Source organism: Gossypium raimondii, chromosome 2, assembly GCF_025698545.1.
Source record: "Gossypium raimondii isolate GPD5lz chromosome 2, ASM2569854v1, whole genome shotgun sequence".
NCBI classification, from domain to species: Eukaryota; Viridiplantae; Streptophyta; class Magnoliopsida; order Malvales; family Malvaceae; genus Gossypium; species Gossypium raimondii.
In genome coordinates, this window is record NC_068566.1 from 9,572,328 (window position 1) to 9,597,448 (window position 25,121).

Sequence of the window (25,121 nt, forward strand, 5' to 3'; positions counted from 1 at the left end):
CATTGGATATTTAGAATTTTTATTTAATTTACTGAACTATTCAAAAGTTTTTATTTAAGTCTTTAGGTTGTTAATTTTTTTTAAAGTCTCTAAACTATTAAAAAGTTTGGCTAGTGAGCTCTAATTGACAATTCGATGATTGGTAAGGTGGATCAATATTCATTGATAAGTAGAAAAACATATTTTAAATCTAAGTTGATTCGATGTCAATTTCGAAAATAAAAGAAGATAAATTTATGGATCTTAGTTTGTAGAATCACGACGTTGAAAATTGTTTCATGAAAAAAATAAACTATAGAAAAGAAGGGAAATGAGAACTTTCAATTGGTGTAAATAATGTGAATAGAAAAGACCATACAATATCAATTTTAATAGTATAATAATTTAAATAAAATTATATAATAATTTATTGATAATTTTATTATTTTTAAAGTTGAATGATGAAATTAATCTTATAAAATATATTAACACCGGTTTACTTTTTACACATTTAAAACTATAGTGGGTCCTATCCTATTAAAAACCCACGTCCGGACGCTAGAAAGATCTCGGTGTTTTATTAAGGTTTTACAGAATTATAAAGCTAAAAAAACAAAAACAAAAAAAACTACTCCTGAAGAGTAAAAGAAATATATATATATATATATATATATATATCTATACATGTATAAATAAAAACTAATTTTTATATAGCGTGTAAATTTTTTAGATTTCATATGCACCTAAATAAGTTAACACTTATTTTTATTTTATCTGTACATATATTTTTAATTTTACAAGTAAAACTTAAAAATCAAATATATCTTAAATTATATATTATTTGTTACTAAATAATAGTTTTCTTAGATATTTAAAAATGATCTACAAAAATGTGACAGTTAATTTATCAAATAATAATTTTGCAATGTTAAATGGTTCTTTCTCTTTATCCACATTTGACTGGTTACCGAAAGCTGTCTCACACATCACTTCATCTTAAGACAACACAACCTCTTCCCAACAACAACAAACAACATCTATGGTTCAGACACCCCTTGTCCTTTTTTAGGAACTCTCCCCCTTTATTACCATTAATTTATCCAATCAAATTAAACTAATTAACCCACACTTAGCTAATTAAATTCAAGTATTTATTAGTCTAACCATTGACTCAATTAAGCCATAATTAACCCTAACATCATTGTTACGAGAAAAAGGGCTTTTGTCTTCCCCATTAAAGATGGGACTAAACTTATATTCAAAAAAAAAAAGAAAAAAGAAAAAACGAAAAAAAGATGGGACTAAACTTGGGCTTTGGGGATTCCTTCCCAGGCACTCCCTTCCCTTTTCTCCTTAACACATAACAAAGCAAAGCAAATCAGATATATATGTTAGATAGAGACTTTGTGACATAGTAATAGAAGGAACAAGAAATATGTTGGAAGATAGAGGTTCTTGTTGATCTATGTCCCCAAGTTTTTCTACTTCCTAGTCCTAAAAACATGTTACAGTTTGTGGGTTTAAAAGGCTTTTGAAGTTACAACAAGTGGGTTACCTTCTAGGAATAAAGAAGGAAAAAGTGAGCATAGCGAGTTCTTTTTTTCTCTTACTATTGATATATTTATAAATACAAGTTTCTTGGGTAGCGTTGGAGATGAATAGTGGCGGTGGAGGTGGCGGTGGTGGCGTTGGGGGAGGAGGGGCTGGGAGTGGTGGTGGGGGGATGATGGCAATAAGGACATCACCATTTACAGTGTCACAATGGCAAGAACTGGAACATCAAGCTTTGATCTTTAAGTATATGATGGCAGGTTTGCCTGTGCCACCTGATCTTGTGCTCCCTATTCAGAAGAGCTTTGAGTCCATTTCTCATAGGTTCTTTCACCACCCAACCAGTAAGCCCAACATGATTTTCTTTCATCTTTTATTTTTATTTTTTATCTCCCCTTCTCTTTTATCTCCCCTTTTTTTTATTATTCTTTTCTAAACCTTTGATGTTGTGAATTTTTTTTTGTCCTCTGGGTGTGTTTGTTTTGATTTGAGGAATCTTGTTCAGTATGCTGGTGTTTTCTTGTAAAAAAAACGGATCTTTTTTTTTTCTATATTGATCTCTTTATTTTGAAAACCATAATCAATTTTTTTTTTTCTGATTTGAACCATAACCAGATTTTTAATAAAATTGGGGTTGAAATTGCTTCATACTTTTTTTTACGACTAAAAAATAAATAAATAAAAAGAGTGCTCATTTGCAAGAGATGGTTTCCCCCTTTTTAATGGGTTTTAAGATAAAAGATTTTGATATGGTTGGTTGAGTGGATATTTAATTTTTCAATGATGCTTTTTACTTCCAGTGGGATAGGTTGGGAAACATTCCTTAAATTAATGGACTTTGAAGAGCTGTTGGGTTTTGGGGATAATCTCTTTACTTGCTCATTAAAATCACATTTCTAGGACAAAGATTAGTCGTTTTCGCTTTTGTCCTCAATTTTCTTACATACAAGTTTTAAAAGAAAAAAAAAAAAAACACTTGGTTCTATGTTTCAGTTGCTTTCCTTTCTTTATTGTTTTTGTGTGTTAAGTTGGTTTCTTCTGGTGATATTACCTTTCGTCATGGATTGTCTTTAAATTTCTGTTACTTTTATAGTAGTTTATCTCAAAAGATTCTTCTAAGGTGATGCCAAATCCTTTTCTTCTGTATTTCTTTATTCATCCATGTGATATTGCTGATGTCTTAATCATCAAGTGTTATATCACTTTTTGACAATTCTTTATTCATATTTTGATACTTGTGATTTTAGAGTTTTCTAACATCATTGTTATAATTTATTATGTTGTCATTGTTGCTGATGTCCCGTTTTCTTGTTTTACTTGTAACTTACTTTCTTCTTGTTTTGTCAATCTCGTTCCTGTTTGTTGAAGAAAGCCTAGTAATGAATCAGAGTTTTTGAGTGTAAATTTGCAGTGGGGTATTGTTCCTTCTATGGGAAGAAGGTGGATCCGGAGCCAGGAAGATGCCGGAGGACCGACGGCAAGAAATGGCGTTGCTCCAAAGATGCATACCCTGACTCCAAGTACTGTGAGCGGCATATGCATCGCGGCCGTAACCGTTCAAGAAAGCCTGTGGAATCGCAAACTATGGCACAGTCATCATCTACTGTGACATCATTGACTGTTTCTGGAAACAGTGGTGGGACTGGAAGCTTCCAGAGCCTTCCGTTACATGCCTTCAGTGGTTCTCAACAAGTTACTGCTTCTGGAACTAATCAGTCCCATTATCATATGGAGTCAATCCCCTATGGAATCCCAAGCAAAGATTATAGGTAATCCTCATTTCATGCGTTTTAGTTTCGCATAATTTCATTCTTTGCATGTTATAGAAAAGAACTGAAACCAGAACTTGATTCCTTCATAATATTTCTTTTCCATTTACGACATTAAATTTTGGTGTCTTTTGTTTAGGGTAATGCCTACACAGAGAAAGGTTGGCAATTTTGCACCAATAATTTTGTTTGGAGGATTAGATTGTTAACCCTTTTCAGATTTGAATTCTGGAATTTCCAGCTGTGCGGAAGTGAAATACATCATTTGTTGGGCCCATATTTTTGATTGTGTGGTAGAAGTAAAATTGCAGATTCCTTCACATTTGTGTAAATGGAGATCTTGCAGAAGCTTTTAAAGTTTCTGTTGTGTTCAGGGTTCTGGGCCCTGCTGTCTTCTAAGATGGAAGTTAAAATCAGTAGTGTCATAGCAGAAACTTGTTCTTTGCTGACAGTGCTTTTTTGTTCTGTTTTTTGGTCCTCTTCTTGCTTTTGTTTTCTCCGTGAAATTCGTTTTGCTGTCTGACGGCCATGAGAAATTGTCCGGAACATGTTACTGGGAGAGAACTGATCCACTCTTTCAGCTGCTGCTTAGTGGGATGGATACCTTTTTTTTTCAAAGAATTCGTTTCGAAATAATAGTTTATATGTTCATTACTCCCATGACATGGGGGTAACTGATAAGCTCCTTGAATTGATTTTATTTTTCTAAAATGTACAGGGTTCATTTTTGCAATGACTGCAAAAGTGCTTGAGGAATAGAAATTTTTTTGTTGGTTGGTGTCACTGGTGCGGTTTTATCTGATGAAAGAGGTTTCAATGTTAGATAGGTCCTTGTCATTTCCGGTTGAGAGACTGCAGATTGATTTATATCAATCATTTTCTCTGCATACATGTTTGACTGGGAGTCCATAACTTACGTTTCAATGCATTTGGACCGCGCAGGCTTTGAATTTTGTCTTTTCTACTGAGTTTGATGACATTTTGCTATTCATATATTGTTTCGATTCTGTCATTTGTTTTAACTGCTTCTCTGATGCATTTCTAATAAATGTAAGACCGCCTCTGTGCTATATCCTCATATTTTACGCCCTGGAAATGATTCTGACAATTTTAATGGATTATATGACGGATGTATCATGGTTTCTGTGTGTCTGCGCATGCTTATATATCTGCTTTGGCCATTGCTTGGTAACCATATTTTTCATGTGTTTTACTCGATTGATTCTAATGCATAGGTATCTTCAAGGAGTTAAGCCTGAGGTCGGTGAGCATAGTTTCTTTTCAGAAGCTTCAGGGAGCAACCGGGGTTTCCAGATCGATACTCAACAGGAAAATGCATGGCCTGTTACGCAATCTAGACTCTCCTCGTTTCCTCAGTCAAAACCTAGTGGCAACCCCTCCATGTTGCAGAATGATTACCCCCAGCATTTGTTTTTGAGCGAATTCAACTCTGGGGAACCTGTGAAACACGAGGGTCGATCTCTTCGACCTTTCTTTGACGAGTGGCCTAAAACCAGAGACTCTTGGTCAGCTCTGGAAGACGAGAGATCTAACCAGACCTCTTTCTCTACTACCCAGCTATCGATATCCATTCCGATGGCTTCACCGGACTTCTCCACAACCAGTTCTCGTTCTCCCCACGGTGAGTTTCCAACTGAATAATTGTTCATCCGTATGCCCTTGTCTAAAATCTGTCTTGCAACTGTCTGCAGCTAGTTGAGTGACAAAAAATCGGGGAACTCTGAAGATCAGAGGGCTGAGACAAGTTGTATCTTGGTGCTTAAATATTTGCTGCTTGAAGATTTTTCTTTACCTGGACATTGTGTTATATAACTGTGGGTTTTCAGCGTCATTTGTTTGTACTAGAGTATTAGAACACTGCAAGGTTGAGGTTTTAGGTTATAAAATAAAACAAAATCCAAGCAGGTAAACTGAAAAATCCAGAATATTGCAGCCTTAATCCAATTGAAAGAGCAAGTTTTCTTTATGGGTTAATTTTACTATTCTTTACATCTTAAGAAACTTTCAATAAATTTATGCATTTCTTTTGGACAACTGTACGTATAAATCGAAAGCCTTTGTTTTTTCTTAAAAAAAAAAAATCATCAATTAATCTCTCTTTGAAAATGTGTTCAGGTTATGTTAATAGTAGCTAACGTGGTTGTTCATGTCGTTATTATTTAAAAAAGTAAAAAAAAAAAAAGTGAGTACTTTTTACTAATTTGTAATAATAACATGTATGTTAAAGTAGGCCTTGATCAAGTGGAAGATGATAGCTTCTTGGATGACGTATTTTCAATGCAATGCGTCATTGAAATTGTTGAAATGACAATAAAGGTCTGGGAAGCTTGCCTCTTAGTATATTAATCAACTACTTCGGATCACCGGAATTCTTATAAATTTTATGGAATATTTATATCTGATTTTCCATGTACTGATGTAAATACTGGGATGCCATGTTTCATCAGTATTATTCTTAGAAAAATTATAAAATTGCATAATAATGTTTTAATTAACTAATTAAATTAAACCAATGTTAATCCAAGTATAAATACAAAATGAGTGGAAAATTATTATCATCTTCTTCATTTCATCCACCGTCCAAAAATAAAAACAACGAAAAAAAAAGAGAACTTAATTTTATTCAAGTTTACATTCGGAATAATGTCATCAAACCTTTTCTTATAATTTTATAAATTCATGATGATGAGAGTTTAATTTAGCTAACCCACGTATTAATTTGTTCAATTGTTAAGTTTTTAGTAAGTTGTCATTACAGAGAAATTGATGAATTAGACTTGAATTTGATAGATAATAAACTTAGATCATGATAAGGACTGAATTGAAAATCTAATGAAGCTTGTTAGATAACTTTGTAACATTAGAGACTAAATTGAATAAACGGAAAACCTGTTAGGAGACTATGTTATGAATAGAAAGTATAGGGTCCCTAATGAAGGAGTATGAAATCAAATTCTGATTCGATCATCGATATCGAAAAATATGCATATCTCGAGTATAGGGACTAAATTGAATAAAATGTAGAATATGAGTACTATGTATTTGGATGTGAATTGGGTGTAAACTGATGATGTCTTTATTATTAAATTATTGAACGTAGCTAAAGACGAAATCGGGTCATTGCGAGAGAAGGGAAAGTCGAGTCGTTGCTGAGTAGTGGACGATTTTGATTTGTACTTCTATGATTCGAGATCATTATAGATACATGTACATGTTGATTGTATGATTAACTATCGACGTAAGCTTATATTTTCATAGGAATTGATTCATATTGAATGATATTGAATGTCGAGAATTGGACTGGATTGAACATAATAGAAATAAGCATGATATAAATTGATAATTTCTTTATAATATGAATTGATGATGGAAATGGTATGGAATTATGGTATTGAGCATGTGATGATATGTAATTAGATCATTGATACCATATTAACTGTTTTGGTGGAGTCAGATATAGTTGGCATGCTATAAGATTAGATTGTGTATAGTTTATGCACTTTGTGTGGCAGTATGCACTATATGTGTGCTAGTATATTTGCTTCGATTTATCCGATGATGCATTCAGTGCCAGATTGGTGTGTTGGTTGGTTGATCCGTGTATCCGTCTTGAGTCTGAGTTCGGTTTATAAGGGTTATAAAGCATGAACTTGATAAATGATAGTGAATTGAAATGATATTATGAAATGGTATCTTATGTGAATACATATGAATACGATTAGAGCTTACATGTAAAAGACCATGCGAACCAGTTAATATGAGCCCTGAGGGTCGATATGGAAATGGAACGAATTGACAGATTTGAGAAATGAAATAAATAAATGAGTAATTTGTATGTGACTCACGTTGCGCATGTGTCTAAAATAAATAATTTTATAAAGTAATTTTAAAGGTGTGGTTTTGACTGCAAACGGATAGTGTCAGTTGCAATATTTATTGTGTCCAATAGAACACTAGAGTATTCCAAGGGGTCGAACCCAAATGAGTCAGTAATTCAATGATTTCTATTCAATAAGGATGCAAGAAAGGAGTCTAGCTAGCTACTCACTAATTTCTATATTACAACAATGCATAGTTTGTGGTTAATTAAGGTAATTAATTATCTACAAGTAAAAAGGACTAAATTGTAAAATAAGTAAACTTACGAAATTAACAAACTAATAACATACAACGATTGGTTGACTTCCATTATAACACCCCAAACCCGGCCCAAATGTTATGGCCGGATCTAGCGATGTCACATGATAGAGTGTTTGAAAACCGTGCCGTAATGTTAAAACCATTTCCATTGGATTCCTTATCTTAATATCTTATTAGTTCCAAAATTGTGTTGCTCATTTAATCGATAGTTTCAAAACGTTATTCGTTTGCGGAAGCTTTTAAAACAGATTAAACAATCGTGCGTTTAGGAAAAACATTTGTTTCTTTTGAAACCCGAGGTTTCCTACTACTAGCAGTTGTAATTCATAAGGTAATGATAATTAAAACCCAAAACCAAAGTTCGAAAGTCCAATTACAACCCAAAAACTTAGCTAGTAAAAATAGAATATAAATAAAATCAATTATCGTAAATATGGGTTAAAAACCACGAAAGTCCAATACCGTGGTCACTGCCGAGTCCTCCACCGCACTGATCCATCTAGATCTCGGGATTACCTGTGCACATTTAAACAAAAGGGGTGAGTTTTCGAAAACTCAGTGTGTAATCCCACAGAAAACAAACAATAGCAAATCACAGTGTACAATTAAAGCAGTCCTGGGCCTAAGCCCTTTTCAAGTATGAGTAACAGTTTGGGCCTTAGCTCATCTCAGTACAATATCAAATATACAGTAGGGCCTTAGCCTATCACAGTATCAGTAGCAGTCATGCAGTATTCAATAACAAAGTCCTACCCAACTAGCCTTTACACACCATCTCCGTCCAACCCTACACTCCATGTGGGGATCCAATCAACCCGCCCATCCCTATACACCAGGTAGTATCGAATGCAGCACAAAATAGTAATTTGCAGTTGAGCTGCCAGTATGTTAGGCTTAAGAGCCTTTTAGTACACTTCCTCCAAATATAATTAACCCAACCCCATGTAATGCAACATACAAGTCATGACATGCTATCTCAGGACATCAGTACATATAACCAGTTCAGTATACAAGCATATTATTATCATGCTCAACACATATATAAATCAAACAGTCAGTTCGTACAATTAGGGGTCTAAGTGATGCTTACTGACCCTACAGTAGGTTCACAGTCGACTTGGTGACCCGTGCAACCTTAGCAATCAATTTAGTGAAAATGGGCTCACACGCCCATGTGGTTTGCCCGTTTGGGCCCATACGCTCGTGTGGCCCACTCCGACCTAAATTGGCCTTGGCCACGTGGTCTATTTTTAATGTAACTCGTGCTAGCTAAATATTCATATATGTTTTCACTATTTACTTATATGTTCCTTCAAAGCTGTCTACTTGAGTCACTGTTACTAAATTATTTATATCTTGAGCTACAGAATTCCAAATTAAGGTCCGCTTGATGTCTTTGAAACTATACTCAAATACCTTTCTACCATAAAATTTTCAGAATTTTTAGTTTAGCTAATAAGTACAGTAAAATCTTCAATCTTACCCCTATTCTGCTGTCTAACAGCTTCGACCTTTCTTTGCTAAAAATTAATTATCTCTTAGTACAAAGTTTGGACGATGTTGCCATTTATTTCTATTGAAAATAGACTCATTAATAATTTAAACATGTAAATTTTAACCCCTAATTGTTTTTCTCTAATTTGTGATGATTTTCCAAAGTCAGAACAGGGGAACCCGAATCCATTCTGACCTTGTCTCACAAAACTTATTATATCTCACGATTTACAATTCCATTACTTACACCATTTCTTCTATGAGAACTAGACTCAATAAGATTTAATTCCATATTTTTTTCATCCTCTAATTCGATTTCCACAATTTATGGTGATTTAGATTACTACTATTGTCCAAACAACAAGCAATTTCAGCTTTCACCGAATCCCATTTTCTGCGTTTCAGGTACACTCGAGGTTTTGTTTGATGCTAAAACAGTCCCCGAGCACTCCAAAGCCTATAATTGAACAAATAACACTAATTTAATCTCACATAATGTGATCTCAAATAGAATCGAGGTTTTAACCCATAAGCGACTAAACCTTACCTTCAACTGATGAACAGTAATTCCCACACAAACTAAGACTCCGATTGGTGATTACGAGTCCTTGAATCCTCCCCTAATTGGCATAAACAAAACACTTCAGAAGAAAGTTAAAAAATAGAGACAAATCACTTATCTAAAACTTACCGAACGATCGCAGACAAACGTGGAGTGACACGAGGCAAAGTGGGAAAAGAAAAATCAAGAAGATGAAAGGTGAAAGAGAGCAAAAATTCGGCAGCAATGAAGAGAAAAACGACAAGAAGGTGGAGGGATTTTGGGGAAAGTAAAAAAAAAGGAAAAAAAAAGATGAATAGAATATTTGATAACCACCCCAATCCACTACTCGGATTTTTAGTCCATCTCAAACTCTCCTGGATGCACGAGCAAAAATAATGCCCACACCAAGACTCAAACACAGGACCTCCTTCACACAACACTCCACTTATTCACCAGACCAGCAGACCCATTCTGTTAATTATTTGCCAACTTTTACTTAAAAGCCTACTGACCAAAGATACCAAAATTTGCCCAAGTCCTGGCTTGAACTTGGGACCTCCCAAACACACCCAGAACACATAACCACTAAAGCACACAGATATTTTGTGTAACACATTCACAATACCCAAAATTAAAATTTTGGGGCGTTACATTCATGTTGTTAATTAACTTTCAGATTATGGAAATAAACCAATTAAGCTCCTAAATTGGTTCAATTTTACCACTCGGCCTCAATTTTAACAACTTAGACAAATTAGTCCGGTTTATCTCTTGACCTCACCAACTAATCTGAGACTATCGAATTGGTGCCTGATAAGATCTTCTCTCGATCTCAATTACCTAAATTTTCTCTTAGTATCATCAATCCTAAGTTTTGAAGTATATTCAATTTAGTCTAGTTTTTATGATTTTGTCCCTGTATCAAAGACTAACTAAACAACACTTCCATCAACCAAACAATAAATATTTATCTACCCTTAATCATATTTAAGCAAACAAAAACCCAATAAGCAAGAAAAATGAACATCAATGGCAAACACAATAAAAATGAGAAAAACTTTAGCTTTTCTTGGAAAAGCTTAGAGATAATGAAAATGGTAGTAAAGTGAATGTAAAAGAACACTTAAAAATTAGATTTTAACAATGAAACTAAAATGAGACTGAGTTATATTAAAACTAAGGAGTAAACTAAAATTACATAAAGGTTTGAAGCACTAAATAAGTAATAAAACTAAGTTACGATAACAACTAACTAACTAACTAACATCTAAGAAACTACAAAAGTGATAAACTAAAGCCCTAAAAAGATGAAGAAACAACTACTTTAACCTTAAGCTAAAAAGATGAAAGAAAACCTAAACTAAAAGCTTTCTCTACACTTCTCTCTTATTCTCAACCAAAAGTGGCTTTTTAATTTAATTACAATCCAAAAAAATTGTGACCAAAATGCCTCTCAGCGTCTAAATTTGATTAGTGTTGAAGTTGGACAAGAACTACCTTTGTAGTCATTTTTTTCCTCTCATGATAGTGGTATCATGACACCCTTACAATAGTATCGTGAGACCCATGACAATATGGAATTAAGGGGTCCTTGAGAGTTTGGGTATCACGATACCACTGTAGATAACCTCAGTTCTTCTCGTTTCAACACTGTTAGGGGTATCACGACTTCCATGCTTCGATATCATGATTCCCCCCATCTAGGTGATGTTTTCATTCACGTCCGGGCCACCATTGACTCCTTACAACACTCAATCAACTATTAAGGTCCCTATGGCGTATTTGGCCAATTTAGGTCTCAAAAGTAGCATAAAATGCATTAATTCACTTATTAAAACAAAAGGCAAAAACTAACTAAAAACATGGTAAAAACATTCAAAGTGTTCTAGAATAAGCTCGTTAAGTGTAATGGAGAGCCTAATTTGACGTACCCAATTACGAAGGATCAATATGTTATGAAATGAAAGTATATGTACCTTATTGATAAATAGTATGATATGATATGTTTAAATGCAAATGTCTAATGATTTGGTATATATAGTTGGTATATGCATAAGTTGAAGTATTTGGCATGAGTGTTATATGAATTAGTAGAATTTAGAGCTAGAATTAATTGTGTTCATATGACTGACCACTAAATGAATAAATCTAACACAAAAAATATAAGAATTGAGAACAACGGTGTTCGCAAGTGCACAGGTCAAATTGTAATATAGTTGTACAATGAAATATTATAAGTATTTTGAGGATCATACCCAAGGAAGGATAGAACAAATAATGAAAATATTTTTTTACAATACTACGTCTAAGTAGTAATAGTCAATTCCTATATTATGATGGATCATAAAGTAGATTAAAAAGAAATAAATAACAAAAATAAAGAAAGAAAGAAAGAAAAACAAATGAACTAAATCGATAAACCAATCAGGAATATTTACTCACTTCAAGGTTTGTAACTAACTTCAGATTGGGATTCTAGAGTAGATTAGTCATTGCTTCAGACAATTATTACCTCCTGACTCTAATTAACTTAATCGATTGGTTGATACTTGCTTATCTTCTGATATCAAATTCTCAATCAGGATAAATTACGATTTACTTGGTTCCACTTCATCTTCCAATCTCGTCTACCTTATGATAACTTATTAGGGTTATCAAGCCTAACAGTTCAAGAACGCGTAATTTATACCAACCAATCTATCTTGAGAAATCCCAAATCCTTTGTTAATCACATCCCCATCCACTCGTTAATCTCCCCTAAGGGATTTAGCCACTCATGTTATTCATAATCTCAACTTCAATTGAATAAACCATGTAAGAAACATGACCGATTCAGAGAAGAAAAAATATTTGAATAATTGTGGATTGAGTATCGAATGGGGAACGGAGTAGCAAATCTCTCGATTGGAATAACAAAATAAAACAAGTGCAAAGAAGAATATAAATTGAATACTTTAATTAAATAAACAAGTCCTTGAATCAAAACTGATTCAAGAAGAAAAATAAGAAAGTATTTAAAAGCCATAATAAAATAATCTAAAACTAATTCTAAACTACGAGGGTTTTTTGAAGGCATTTAGGACGACTTGATTATATTCAACCCTTTATGTCATATTTATATAGGTGTTGGAAGCCCAAATTATGTTTTCGACACGTTCTAGGTCTTTGTATAAGTTTGATTATGGAGAAAAAAATAATCCCGGATTACTTGGGCAGGACACCCAATTCCAGACTTAGTCGATTATTTGGTGCTTTCACAACTCGGGAAGTTTGTGCATCACTCATCCTTGCTTCCATGTCAATTGGGACTTTATATCTTCATCCTATACACTTATTTGAACACATTAGCAAAACCTAAAACCCGTGTCGGCCTATTGGGTCACAACACTTACAAAATGTGTTGAAAAACACTTATTTTATTAACTTTTAGTCATAAGGCCTAATTACCGAAAACGAAATATAAAATCCTAAATTAAATAGAAAACAAGTTTCTTAAGTGCGGAATTGACCTGAATTGACTATTACATTTGGCGGTAGGTCAATGACTAATGATATTGTTATATTGACTTGAATCATAAAAGTACCACTAAGCATTATCACTTAGCATATGATATGTTTAATTTCTTGCACAGGTGTCAGTAGATCTCGTAAACTATAGAAGTGATCCAGCATCCAAACCGTGACACTCGATTTAGTAATGTTTGTATAGTTCCTTTTGTTTTCAATAAATGGCATGTACCTAGGTTTTGAGCCAGTTTTATTTTGTAAATGGTCATTTTGGAAGTTTTGTTAATTAATCGTGAGATCGAAAGATAAGTAGTCTTTGCCGACTCTTTATCTGAGTACATGATCAGAAGATCCTATTGGGATAATGAATTGTTGATTACGAAGAACCCAAAGTGAAAGTTGATGGGGATTACTGAAGCGAGCTAATCACCCATAATCAAATTTAATTTATTCTCCGTTTTGATATTTTGATATTTATTTATGTTATTTTATTATTATATCTTAAAAACTCATTTTATTTTTGCTTTCGTACTATAACTGATTTAGAATACTAATTAGATCTTTCAGTGTTTAGGTTAAAATTGATCTAGCACTAGCCTCCCTTGGGTACCATCCTCGGAGTACTCACCTACTCCATTGTAACTATATTACAACTAAACCTGTATACTTATGAATATCATCTCGCATATATATATATTTTACTGCAATATTCACACTCTGGACACTAGTACGTTTGGAGACAGTCAAGTTGTTGGTGCTGTTGCCGGGCAGGAAACGTCACTGGTTTGATTTTAATTTTTGCATTTCAGAAAGAATAATTAGGAAATCTTTAGGTTATAGATACGATTTATTTAGCCATAAGTAAAACTAAGAATATTATGCAAGTCTTTAAGATATTGTTTTATATAGTCTCTCTACGATCTAGCATTTCCTGTCCTGTCATTCATAACTCATATTTTGAATTAAGTCCTTCTTTACTAACATGGATTTAAGAAAATTTCCGGTTTACCGATTGTAAAACTAAGGACCTATAGTATTTTTGCAAAGATTTGGTCATATATGTAGTACCGTTAGTTACGTAGGCATTCCACCAGATGCTATCAAATTATTATTAATTCCATTTGCACCGAATGGTAAGGCAAAAATGTTGTTTGAAGCGCTTCCCCCAGATACCATTTCTATTTGGACTAAGTTTGTGCAGTTATTTCTTTGCCACGAAGTACCCATGACCAAGGTACTAAGTACTTATACACAATTATTTTATTTTAATAAAAATATTACTGAAACATTGGGACTGGTGTGGGAAATGTTTAAAATAATTCTCAGATCCATATTAGGCGAGGGTATGCACTTCGTAGTGCAAATACAACATTTCAATTATGGGTTGGACAATCGAAATAGATGGAAATTTGACATTATGACTGGTAGAAGTATTTGGACAAAAACTCGAAAGGAAGTAATGGAAATACTGGAGAATTTTAGCATTAATGAATCTACTTGGAGGAATGCCATGAACTAAAAATTGGGGGATTAGAATATAAAAAAACAAAGAACAATAATATAACCAGTTGGAGTGAATTATAGAAGAATCAAATGGTTACGAAATATAAGAAGAAAGGGACGGTGTTGAGCAAGAGAATGATCACATGGTATCCCAACTTGATTGGTGGAGGCAAAATAAGGGGTATTTAGAACAAATTATCCCAAATTCAACAAAATTGGTTCCATATGTTATTAAACCTCCTGAATTAGAATTGAAGTCGTTACCCGCACATTCAAAATATGACTATTTGGGACAACAAAATACGCTGCCAGTGTTTATTATTGTTGGCTTAGAAGCAAACCAAGAATAGGCTCTACTAAGTGTTTTGAAAATGCATAAAAAAGCGATAGGATAGACGATTGATATTTAAGAAATTAATCCTATGTTTTGTCAACAGAAGATCAGATTAGAAGAGGGAAAAAGACCTATAGTTGAGGCTCAGCGTAGACTTAATCAATCTATAAATTAAGTGGTAAACAAGGAACTGCTTAAATTGCTAGATTCAGGTATTGTTTACACCATTTCTGATAGTGAATGGGTTAGCCCTACTCAGTGTGTTCTAGAGAAGGGAGATTTAACTATTGTTGAGAATGATAAAAATGAGTTAATTCCAACGAGAATGATTACTGGTTGAAGAGTATGACTACTGAAAATTGAACGATGAAACAAAAAAAGAACATTTCCTATTACCCTTTATTGATCAAATGCTCGATCGTTTAATAGGTAAAGATTACTATTATTTCCTTGATGGTTACTCAGGGTACCATCAAATACTAATCCACCCAGATGACCAAGAGAAAACCACTTTCACATGTCCTTTTGGTACTTATGCTTTTAAAAGAATGCCATTTGGCCTATGTAACGGTCTAGCAACCTTTATGAAAGGCATGACCGCTATCTTTGCTGATATGTTAGAAGAGGGATTGGATGTATTCATGGATGACTTTTCGATCTATAGAGACTCTTTTTAAGAATTTTTGGGTAACCTTGAGAAAGCTCTAAAAGGATGCAAAAAGAATAATCTAGTGCTTAACTAGGAGAAATGTCATTTTATGGTAAAAAAGGATTGCTTTTGGGACATCAAATATCAGGAAAAGGTATGCAAGTAGATAAAGTAAAAATTGAGGTTATAAAAAATCTTCCTAATCCAACAAATGTTAAAGGTGTTCAAAAATTTTTAGGTTATGTAGGATTCTACCGGAGTTTTATAAAAGACTTTGCTCACATCTCTAAACCTCTGAATCAACTCCTTCAGAAAGAGACGCATTTCATATTTGACCAAAGTTGCATCAAAGCTTTTGAGGTAATAAAAGAAAAACTCATATCTGCTCCAATAATCATCACCCCGAACTGGTCAAAACCTTTTCTTATTAATGCTAGTGATTATGCAGTAGATGTAGTTTTGGGACAAATGGGGAATAATACATTGGGGCTAGTCATTATGCTTGCAAAACGCTAAGTTCAGAACAATGCTACTGCACTACAATTGAACAAGAGATGCTGGAAGTAATGTTCGCTTGTGAAAATTTTTGACCCTACTTAATGGAAAACAGAGTATATGTGTATACTAACCATGCTGCACTAAAATACATCATGAAGAAAAAAGAGACAAAACCCAAACTAATGAGATGGGTTTTCGTACTTCAAGAATTTGATTTATGGATAATGGAGAGTAAGGGGGACTGAGAACCAAATTGCAGACCATCCAGAATCGAGAATAATTTAAAAGAAGAGAATATTGAAGAAATTGAAGAGACTTTTGTAGATGAGCAATTATTAGAGTAGACACTCATCAGACTAGGCCTGGAAAACATATAACACCGTGGTATGTAGATTATGTCAATTATATTGCAAGAGGGGTCTTTCCATCACATGCTTCCAAGCAACAGAAAAAAAAGATAGCCCACGAATCAAAAAATTACATTTAGGAGGAGCCTTACGTGTTTCTACAATGTACAGATCCAAAGGCGTGTAGCGAAGGAAGAGATATATGACATCCTACAAGGATGTCATACATCTCTATGAGGAGGGCATTTTGGTGGAAAAAGGACAATGCAGAAAGTGCTACAATCAGGATTTTATTGGCCAATTATGAATAAAGATGCCTAGAAAGTCATATAAGGGTGTGATAGATGTCAGTGAATTGGGAATATATCAAAAAGGGATGAAATACTATATACAGAGGTAATTGAGGTTGAAGTATATGATATTTGGGGGATTGATTTCCTGGGACCATTCTCAAGTCTTTTGGGAATCAATACATTCTCCTGGCTGTTAATTATGTTTCAAAATGGGTTGAAGTTGTCACTATACCTACCAATGATACAAAATCAGTAGTGAGATTCCTAAGGAAAAACCATAATCGCTAGGTTTGTTACACTGCATGCATTGGTTAGTGATGAAGGATCTTATTCCTATAGTAAGCAGTTTGAAGCAGCTTTGGCTAAATACAACATAAGACACTAAATGAAAACGACCTATCACCCACAAGCTAATAGGAAAGCAGAAGTATCTAATCGTGAAATAAAATAGATTTTGGAGAAAACAGTAAACCCAAGTCGGAAGGATTAAGCAGAAAACCTAGGTGATGCATTGTGGGCTTACAAAACAACATATAAGACTCCTCTAGGCATGTATTCATATAAGCTAGTTTACGGTAAGAATTGCTACTTACCATTTGAATTGGAAAAGAAGGCATATTAGACGATCAAAGATTTAAATCAAGACCTAGAATTAGTTATGAAAGAAAGATTATTTCAAGTCTAGGAATTGGAAAATTTTCATTTTATGGCCTACGAAAATACTAAAATGTATAAGGAAAGGAGTAGACTCCAACACGATGCGAAGATTAGAAACCGCGAATTTCCCTGGATAGAAAGTTCTACTGTTCAACTTAAGATTAAAATTATTTCCTGGCAAGCTTAAATCAAGATGGATAGATCCATATACCATACACTAGGTAACTTCTCATGGAATAATAGAATTGATTGGAAAAGGGGGAAAAATTTTTCTTGTAAATGTCAAAGAGTAATATATTATTTTGGAGGAATAACCAACACAGTAGTTGATGAAAAAATGTTGCATTGTAACACGCTATGGGATGTACAAGGAATCAAAGGGAAATCAACAAACGTAAATGGTGATGATGAAGAACGTGACCAAAGTGTTGATTCGAAAAAACATAGGGGAATCTGGCTTATATACTGTGACACTGCTCTAGAATGTCGCGACAACGAGCAACATTCAAATCATGGAACCTGCTCTCAATGTCGCGACATCCTATGTAACTCTATTTGCTGAACTAACATTAACTACTAACATTTTTGTAGTTCAATTATATTAGGATTCTTATTCTTTAACTTCTTGCTTAGTAAAAGTAAACTATAACTCTTAAATACTTTATTCTTTTCTTCTAATCCATAAATAGGTCACATTGATCCTCTTATTTACAACCAACAAAGAAAGAAAAAGAAATCCAATTGCAGATGTGATAGATTGTGCAGGGAATTTCAGCAAAAATGCTAGTTTCAGTGTAAGCACTTTAAGCACAGCTGTTGAGTTCCAAGAAGACAACATGGATAAATACTTTCAATAGCTATAGTCGTATACCTTCATCAAAGAGCAGGAGTCCTTATCGAACGGATGGATAAGACCATGAATCCCCCAAGAAAACTAATTGGTGGTGACGTATTCAAGCAATTTATACTTCTACAAACAAAACAAAAAGAGGAAAGGAGAAAAAGAGGATTTCAAGAAGATGATGAATAATATTTGGAGTTAGTTTAGTAGGATTTTAATTTTTAGGATAGATAAATTTAGGAAAATTAAACAAGTTTCTTATTATTAGGGATTTGTATTATTTATTGCTGAATTGAATATTTCTTTTATGGATTGTATTAATCTCTTTAAGGATGGTTTAAATTTGTTTTTAGGATTAGGAATAAATATAAAAATTTTAGTTTTTTTTTTTTTGCAGTTTGTTCAAATTTTCTACGTAGGAACCCAACACAAAGAAGACACAAAAATTTTAGCTATTAACGAACAGAGGAGGAAGCACCCACCATTAGAAGTTGGAGAGCCCACGATCAATTGAGTAACTTCTTTCCTTATCTTTTTATGGGCTACACATTGAGGACAATGTGTTAACTAAAGTGTGGGGGGTGAGATAGAAATTCTATTTTAAATAAATTTGTTTTAAATTTTTATGTTTTTCTTTAACTTTTCTTGTCATTTGTGTGCTTGAGCTTGTAGAAATACAAGTGATTAGTTAGGAGCATGTACATAGGTTGCTTGTGTTTAAAAATAAATTTGACATGATGATAGCTGATTGTAAGTTTTTGGTTATTAGACTACTATGTTCTATATGTTACACTACAAATAGGTATTAAGCAATCAAGTGTACCAAATAACAAAGAAAATACAAGGAAACGAGAATGCTAGTATGAGTGATAAATGGTTGAATCTGAGTTTGTTTGGTTGATTAAATTTGTTCATAATGAGATATTTAAGGGATGACCTAAGGCATTGGTTGGAACACACCCAGATCCAAAAAGCTTACCTATATTTATTCACCTTTAGTACCAATTTTTGAGCTATTAACACTTCTTGATGAACCTTATTACACAACCAAGCTTGAAACATTAATTTGTATTTGCCCTTTTTCTTTGGTCCTGTATTGCGTGACTATAAACATCTCGCCATACGTATTGAGGGTTAAGTAGATACATCACGATGGATTTTGTAAAAATATAGTGAAATAGGAAAGATTGGTGTGATCTAGGAACTATATGTTAGCCTAAAAAGTGCCAAACAAAAGAAAATATTCAAAAAGAAAATCAATGTAAGTAGAAAAAGGTCTTGAAAAGAAAAAGCATTTATGAGTGAGATGAGTTGAAAGAGAAAGTGACAAAGTCATAATAATAAGAAAAACTCAGTCATTAGTGCACAAAGTCTCGTAGGCTAGCCATAGTTACTATGTTATGTTCTGATTTCCTATGTGGAGAAACACGGAAGGTGAGAGAATGATAAATAAGGTGGTGAGCGGGTAAGGGTCACTAAGGGGAAGAATCGGGATCGATACGATGTGCCAAACTATTTTTCATGTTTGTAACATGTCGCGTGTGAATATGTAATGTGAATGTGCAAGTATACACGTCAAATCAAGCAATAAAGTGATAAGTGAGATCATCTCCACAGGGATCAGAATTGGTAAAAATATGGTAGATTTATTACTATAAACTATACTAATTACGCTTATGGCAAAGTAAATAGAATAAGGATTTGAAGTGAAGTATTTATGTATGAGATTTTAAAAAAATCAAATAATGAATAAAATGTTGTGGCAATTCTTCAAGACAAATTTGAGAGGAATTACTATATCATAATAATGTCATGGCAAAATCTTGACCAAATTACTGCTCAGAGTATAGGTACTACATTCTGCTTCTCTTGAGAGCTAGAATTCAAGCTATCATTCTAAGTCTTTGTCTAGAGTGCTACAAGTGTTAAGAACAATACCTAACAATGTTCTTCCTGACTCTTACAGATCACAACTCTATGTCTAGAGTGCTACAAGTAGTCGCTCGAGTACTCACTCGTATCATTCGATTATGGTCCAATTTTTTTAACCTTTTTAGAATTAAATCAAGTCTAAGGATATACCATGCATTCATCTATGTCTAGAGCTTGCTTGCATATATTTAAAATAATCGAAACTGAATAAAACAATAGATCTACTCAAAAGATCACCTTGATCATTAAAAGTATCAAGATAGATCCAGTAATTCCAACCCAAATGAAATTAGCTCATGGGTTGGGATTTAAAATCCAAAATCAGAATAACATTCAACATCATCATTAACAATATAGAAATCATAGAAATCAATTAACAGAATGAAGGTAGAACTGTAGGAAGCTTTCACCACTCCAGCTTTCATTTCGACTCTATTGAATCGTGCAGGACCCAAGGTTAATTACTCGTCCCTTTCCTTGCTTTTTTTCTTTTTCTCTTAAGTTGCTACCCTCTCCCTCTTCTATGGAACTTTTCATACGAGTTTCTTCAGAGCGAAAACTACTCTCCCCAATCCCCCTCGAAAATCTTCGTGTAAAAATCCCCTATTAAGATTCTTTTCTCTTTCCTCTTTTATAGGGTAGGTCCCCTCTCTCAGTGCATGCTTTTCTCCCTCTTTTTCAAGTGGATATATCTGGTACATGTCTAATTGGATGAGAGTGACGAGGACTAAGTGTTGCATTTGAATTTTCCTAGAATTTCCATGGCATTTGTGTTTGCAATCCATTCAACCTTTTGTCTTGGTAATATTTCACTTCCTTCATTCTCTTCCTCCTTTTTCACCATTCATACACCTGCTGCATACAACAACCAATTCCCTTCTTCCCAACAGTAAAAGTAACATGAAATAACATTTAAGGCAGAATCCAAGCGTTATTATGTGATGTTATAAAAATAACGTAAAAATGAAAATATATGTACTTAAGTACATGCATTTAATCAAGAGTTATCACACCCCCAAACCTGAGTTCTTGCTTGTCCCCAAGTAGAATATGTATGAATGCATGAATACATGAACTTGCCATAATTACACAGTTGCCTCTTGTAATGTTAAACCAAACGAACCTTATTTTATATCTCCATTCTCAACAGTCTCTTGTAAAAAAAAATTTGGTACAAATTTTGTAGGTTTGTTTAGCATACAAAGTGTAGAAAATGTTACCTAAAAATAAAGTTCCTAAATATTTATGCAATTCTGACTATAGCAAGCACCTCCTAATGTACTTAGTTTATCTTTTATCTAAACTCAAATTTTATTCTCATACTTATTTTGTCATTGCATAATATAAAATTTTCTCTAGGGCATTCATTTTGTCACATGATTTCTTTACTTGAAAATCTCAATGGAGCATACATTAGATTGCCAGGTACATCACGCCACAATTTGAATGTAATTCACTCATGAAGCTAAGGATTTTGACTAAAAAGATAGATGGAGTAAAAAACTACCCCTTTAGCTACTCAACCTACTACTACTACTACTACTACTACAGTGGAGTGCCCCTAAACTATTTTTTATTTTTAGTTTTTTTACTCACACTTATTTGATCTTGCTTTTCTAATCAATAATACAATGGAGCAAATAGAGTATACTGGCCTACTCAACATTTTAAACATTGGAGTGCTTTATAGTGTCTTGTTAAGTTTTACTATATTTATTCATTTATCCTTAACTTTGTCGTGGTATTTATAATTACAAAATGCTATTTTACTGATCTTAGTTTCAAGGCTTCTAAGTGTATTAAAAGAAACCTACTATAGACTAACTGCGATTATACTTAGGTCATTCTACTTTTAGGTATCAATTTTCACACGACTATCTTATGTAAACATACTTAATCAACTATCACAATTTTCACAGTTTTAAGAGTAATTATCCTCATCAAACATCATAGATAACAATATACTTCTCATGGTTTAATAGTCATTTAGCATTTGTATGTCATGGCAAAATGAATGACAAAATTATATAATGTTCAAACAAAAGATCTCATACATGCAATATGTACAACACACCCTTAAACCTAAGGGATGCATTGTCTTCAATGCATGATTAGACACAAAATTTTACTTATGCAAAAACAAATAAATATGTAGAAAATACAATGAAAACAATTATGAATGCATGAAAAACAAATGTAAAAGTGAAAAAAAAAATGCTAATGAAAAGTAAAAACAAAAGCTTGGAAAGGAATTGTGCTCCTTTAGTTGGATCGGGTGGATTTCTTGGCAACGTGCTTGTAACGCTGCTTTCGTTTAAGCTGATTGATTGGCACATCTTCATCATTATCATCTGATTTCATGAGATCATCAATTAGTTGGTTAATCAAATGATTTTGTTCCAACATGGGTGCAGTAGTAGGTTCCTGTGGTGCAGAAGTTTTATTCATGTCATGTAACAACCCGTTTATCAGTGGTGTCAGAAACAGTGGTTTTGAGGCCACAAATCTGATGAGTAAGTTCGTAAATATCATTTTTTAATATTTATGAGTCAAATATGATTTTAAAAAGGTTTTTATTATGGTAATTTATGCTATTCGAATGATTAATTAAGTTCAAATGGTAAGACCTTAAAGTTAAGTGGTTTTAGAAAATGAGGTATCGAGAGCTCGTTTCTATAAACCAAGCAGTAAATATTTTTATAAATATTTACAGAGTGTTATTAAGGTTGTATTAAAGTTTCGTTAAAAATTTTAATATTTGGATAGTTAATTAAGCAAAATGACTAAATCATAAAAATTATGAAAATTCAATTCTACTAACTAAAGATGTTTATTAGCTATAAAATTTAAATTCATGGACTAATATGGTAAATATACCATATTTTAAATGAGTGGGGGTTGGCTTTGTCTTATTATGAATATATATATGTGTGTTTTATTAATTAAAATAAAACAAATTAAAAAGGTAATAAAATAAAATTAACGACATCATCTTTCTCCTTTTAATGTGTTGCTGGAATTGGAGAAAGAAGGAAGCCATTGATGATAGCTTTAGCATTCGTTGAAACTCCCATTTTGCAAGTAAGCTAATTTTGAGTTTATTTCTAATAATTTTTATGTTTTTAAGATCGATGCAACTAGGTCCAGCTAGCCCGTTCCTTCGATTTTGAAACTATTAAAGATATTGAATGTTTCCATTGATGAATTTATGTGATTTTAGATGTTAAATGATGAATTTTAAGTATTGGTTGATATTTAAAAGTATTTTGTTAAGTAATTTTGATGAATTTACCGGTTAGGGACTAAATTGTTGAAATAGTAAAATATACAAGGATTCGATGTGAAAATATTACAAATGTGGGTTGTATTGGGTGCCATTAATATTCAACTGATATGAATTTGCAATAAAATGGTTAAATTGCTTGTTTTAGGCTCAGGGACTAAATTGAATGAAAGTAAAATATTAGGGGCAATTTTGTAAAAATGTCAAAAGGACTAAATTGCATAAAATAAAATTTTTTCCTATCTAAATTAATAAAATTGAATGAAATTATTAATTTATATCAAGATCGAGTGGAAAATCGAGGAGAAATAAAATTTACCAAAAAGCCCTTGCACTTTGATATTTTTGCATTTTAGCTAGGTAGGTTCGTATGACCTGTATTGTGTATAATGTTCCTCAGAAATTCATAGGATACAAATGACATGTCATTAGGGTTTTCATGTTTCTGGTGCTGATATTGAATGTCCTATCAATGGCTAAGGTTCGACATGTTTTACAGATACTCCACAGCTCGTGTGAGCAGTATCGTGTAGCTTACATTCCGACCCACAGCTTGTGTGAGCAAGCTCATTTCATAACTCGTGTGAGCAACGATGTAAAAGAAAGGAAAAGCTTTGATTATATGTTTTACACACTTTGTGTAAGCTATCCCGCGTATCTGATGATATTCTAAACGATTCAATGGACATGAAAAAGGAAAGAAAAGGTATGTGGTCAACATGAACCAAGACATGTATTTATGAAGTACATTGAAATAATAAGATACATGAAAAACATGTTATGTTCTGATGGATGATAAATTCAATTAAATTATGCTCAAGTATAATGGTTATCCATATTAAATTCATATGAATTATGTTTAAATGAACTAACATGTGTTGTTGATATGCTTAGGCTTGTGCCAAGCTTGTGGTTATGATTGATGTGTATGCTTATGCTTGTACTATGCATATGAAATGGGTAAGAAAAGGGAATGAAAAGGTAAGTTCATAGTTGAGATGTATTATGATGTTATAAAAGGTTTGATGTGATAAATTATGTACTTATATGTGAGAAGTCTATTTATGATATGAAAGAATTTACCTATATCATGGATAAATACACTAATTTGTGAAATGATAATGTTGTTTAGGCTTATGCTAAGCATTGAAATGGAAGGAAAGTAAATAAATAGAGTGATTCATAATCTTATGAAAATGTTGATGATTATGTATTACAATTTATAAATCCCAATATGTTATATATGAAAAGTATATGTGATGTTGATGAATATACTCAAATGTGAGTTGAATGGTGTCTAATAGGTTTATACCAGGTTTAAAGTATTGATGTAAATCTATGTATTATAGTATTGAAGTGATAAGTTATGTTTCATGTTCTATAAGTTTACTAAGCATTCATTGCTTACGTAGTTATCTTTCTCTACTTTACAGATTATCGGAGACCTATCACACTATCCAAAGATTAAATTGGTAGATTCTAATGTGTTGATCAAGGTTATAATGGCATGTATAGGTGAACTTTTGGTTTATAATAGTTTATGAGTTTGGCTTGTGTATGTCATTTTGGTTGATTTAACCTTGGTACTTTTGATGCCTTATTGATGTGTGTCATTTTGACAACGTGTTAATGGATTTTTGAGTGGCCAAAATGGTAGGTAATCAATTGACCTCAATATGTTCAAGTTATGGTATAGTTTGGAAAGGTTCTGAATAGATGTGCATGATTGAAATATGGTTTGTATATATGTTGGTTGATCGTACCATTTGGAAATGGTCC

At 33.0% G+C, this 25,121-nt stretch overlaps 1 protein-coding gene across 2 annotated transcripts; it reads left to right on the plus strand.

Annotated features, from left to right (window-relative positions):
• Positions 1-1,241: 1,241 nt before the first annotated feature.
• On the plus strand, positions 1,242-5,294 carry LOC105787984 (growth-regulating factor 4). 2 transcript variants are annotated; one of them, XM_012614635.2, is made up of 4 exons: positions 1,243-1,874; positions 2,942-3,299; positions 4,535-4,941; positions 5,012-5,294. In XM_012614635.2, exons 1-4 carry the CDS (start codon positions 1,634-1,636, stop codon positions 5,017-5,019), a joined length of 1,014 nt encoding a protein of 337 aa, XP_012470089.1. In that variant the 5' UTR covers positions 1,243-1,633; the 3' UTR covers positions 5,020-5,294. The 2 variants fall into 2 exon arrangements, with proteins under 2 accessions (XP_052481668.1, XP_012470089.1); XM_052625708.1 differs by having other exon boundaries at positions 1,242-1,874; positions 4,535-5,294.
• The last annotated feature ends 19,827 nt before the right edge of the window (positions 5,295-25,121 follow it).